This window comes from Ovis aries, chromosome 15, assembly GCF_016772045.2.
Source record: "Ovis aries strain OAR_USU_Benz2616 breed Rambouillet chromosome 15, ARS-UI_Ramb_v3.0, whole genome shotgun sequence".
NCBI lineage: Eukaryota > Metazoa > Chordata > Mammalia > Artiodactyla > Bovidae > Ovis > Ovis aries.
The window spans coordinates 48504639-48507601 of NC_056068.1; the positions used below are offsets into that span (position 1 = coordinate 48504639).

At 39.1% G+C, this 2963-nt stretch overlaps 1 protein-coding gene across 1 annotated transcript; it reads right to left on the reverse strand.

Annotated features, from left to right (window-relative positions):
- Window positions 1-294: 294 nt before the first annotated feature.
- Window positions 295-1329, reverse strand: LOC101111391 (olfactory receptor 51L1-like). The gene has a single exon (XM_015100796.4). The coding sequence runs from the start codon at window positions 1252-1254 to the stop codon at window positions 295-297; it is 960 nt and encodes a 319-aa protein (XP_014956282.3). The 5' UTR covers window positions 1255-1329.
- Window positions 1330-2963: the final 1634 nt, after the last annotated feature.

The following is a 2963-nucleotide window of genomic DNA, read 5'->3' on the forward strand; positions in this document are numbered from 1 at the left end:
GAAACCATGAATCAGGGTTAGGATTAGAAATGAGAGACAATAGAATTAAATGGTATCTAACACATTGCATTCCAACATATTCATGCCTAGAGGAGATTTAGGGAACACGTGTTAAGTCAGTCTGTATAATCCCAGTGGACACCAACTCTCTACTTTAGGACATCTGTGTGATGTAATGTCAAGTTTATTTCTGTCCTTTTCAGTAATATTTTATTGGCAACTCTGGTGCCAACACAGCATGTAGAAAATATTTACAAACTTAATATTGATGCCATTGTTGTCTTGAGGACAAACCTACATCACAGAAGAACTGATTCTTAGGGGGAAAAGCAGGTGGAGAATTCCTTGGCGGATCTGCTTGTTCTTCACACTATAGATGATTGGGTTGAGCACAGGTGGAACTAGCAGGTAGATATGAGCCATGAAGATGTGGATGAGGGGGGATGAGTGTTTGGCAAAACGATGGACAATAGAGAGCCCAATCATAGGCACATAAAGAATAAGTACAGCACAGATGTGAGATGCACATGTGTTGAGGGCCTTAAATCTCCCCTCCTGAGATGAAATTTTTAATACTGAGTGAAGGATGAAAACATAAGACACAAAAATACCCAAAGAGTCCATTCCCCACAGCAAAGTGATCAGAACTAACCCATATATAACATTAAACTTAGTGTCAGCACAAGCAAGGCGGATCACGTCCTGGTGCAGACAGTAAGAATGAGAAAGGATGTGAGAGTGGCAGAAGGGAAAGAAGGCCAGCCAGGCCAGAAGTGGAATCACAGGAAGGGCACTTCTAAGCAGGGCTGCAATGCCAATTTTCGTGATGAGTGTTGGAGTGAGAATGGTAGCGTATCTTAGGGGGTGGCAGATGGCCACATATCGGTCAAGGGCCATGGCCAAGAGCACAGATGACTCAGTGAAGGAGAAAGTGTGAATGAAAAACATTTGGACTACACAAGTGTTGAACTGGATCTCCCTGGATATGGACCACAGCACCCTGAAGAGTGATATCATTGTGGGCAAGGACATGCCCATGTCAGTGAGAGAAAGCATGGCCAAGAAGTAATACATGGGCTCATGGAGCCTGGGGTCTGTCTGGACAATATGTAGGATAGTACAGTTACCCATGATTCCAACAAGGTAGAGGAGACAGAATGGAATGGAAATCCAGTGGTGAAATTCCTCATATCCAGGGATACCTGTGAGATAGAAGGTGGAGGACAGGATATTGCTGGAGTTTGCAGTTGCCATAGGGCTTACTGTTAAACCACAATCTGGATTTACAATCACACTCCAGAAGGGGAACAAATGAGAAGATCAGCACCTGTGTCAAAACAAAACAAAACAAAACAAAACTTCAGCCTGTCCTATAATCACTCCTAGATTTACCCTCACAGTTTTGCTTTGTTTTTCTTTATTTCATTACTCAATGTCGTCAGTTAAGAAAAACATCCACTTTTTTTTTAAACATCCACTTTTATAACCATAACGACTTTCCCTTCTCCTCAGATGCAGAACTATTAACATGCTGTCTGAACATGCACAAACTCCTTCTAAAAACCCCCCAGAGCAGCACAGACAAAACCACTGTAGATTACATTATTAATTAATACTTTTCTTTAGAACAATCTTGACCAGAGTTACTGGTCTTATATTAGTCTGCTTTGGGAGGAAAAAAAAAAAAAAAGACTCCTGCAATGACTTATATGAACACCTTTGTCTGAGCTTGATAGCTTTTTCAGCAATACTAGAATATTATGCAAGGCATCTCTACAGTATTCAGGCAAGATTTGGTCAGGATGTTTTTTATTCTTACTAAACATATCTCCGACTACATAACTTGATACCACTGTGATGGCATCCACGTATGCGCGCTAAGTTGTTTCAGGCATGTCCTACTTTTTGTGACCCTATGGACTGGGACCTGCCAGTCTCATCTGTCCAGGTGATTTTCCAGGCAACAATACTGGAGTGGGTTGTCATATCCTCCTCCAGAAGATCTTCTTGACCCAGAGATCGAACCCATGACTCTTAGGTCTCCTAATTTGGCAGGCAGGTTCTGTAACACTAGTGCCACCTAGGTAATTGACAACAAGGGAATGGTAGCCACATAGAATCAACTCTGATATCAATATGTTCCTGGGTTAGCATCTCCTTGAGGCAAATATGGCTTAAGATTATTTAGTAGAATAGGTAGATTTTAAAATTTATGATTATAAAATATATAATTTTTATATGTGATGTTAAGCAAACTATAACTGATTTTGAATCTGATTTAAAAGATTCAGAACATTCTTCTTTTTATGTTTCAGAACTAATTAATCATTTAAAGATGGATTCTTTCTACCAAAACTACAAAACAAAAGATATAGGGGTTGTTGAGAGAGTAGAAATTTATCCTTCAAAGCAAAAATAAGAGAAAAAACAACAACAAAAATAAAATGCACAAAAATGCCTACTGGCATCTGACCTTCACACTAAAGCTCTTCTGCTCAAGTGAGAAAATACATTTTCCCCCCTCTAGATTCCAGGATTTCTTCTGTGGTCAAGAAAGACATTATTAAGAAAGGTGAGCCATTTCTTAAACTCCACTTGCTCATCAACTGCCCAGCGTCCATGCTCACCAAAATATTGGTTTAAGAATTTAAAGTCTATGGGACAAATTACCTTCCACTGTAAACTAATAAATCGGCATCTTCTGTCTTGGAAAGTCCTCTTTGACATTCTGCAACATGAAATCCCCTCAGTCTCCTCTAGTTCCATGTAATATCCTTAATTACAGAAGATATTTCCCCCAATTGTTTAATAATTTTCTAAGAAATACAAGATCCATAATCAAGACATCAAATAAGTAAATTCCAGAAACACATTCAGTCTTCCTGACTGTTCATATTACACTTAGTTCTATTAACATACTATATGAACTGATACTTCTTATGGCCCTGCTATTTAACTTCTCA

What these genes read in the sequence shown, in the direction of transcription:
- LOC101111391 (XM_015100796.4), bottom strand. Translation starts at nt 1,254, where the DNA reads ATGGCAACTGCAAACTCCAGCAATATCCTGTCCTCCACCTTCTATCTC.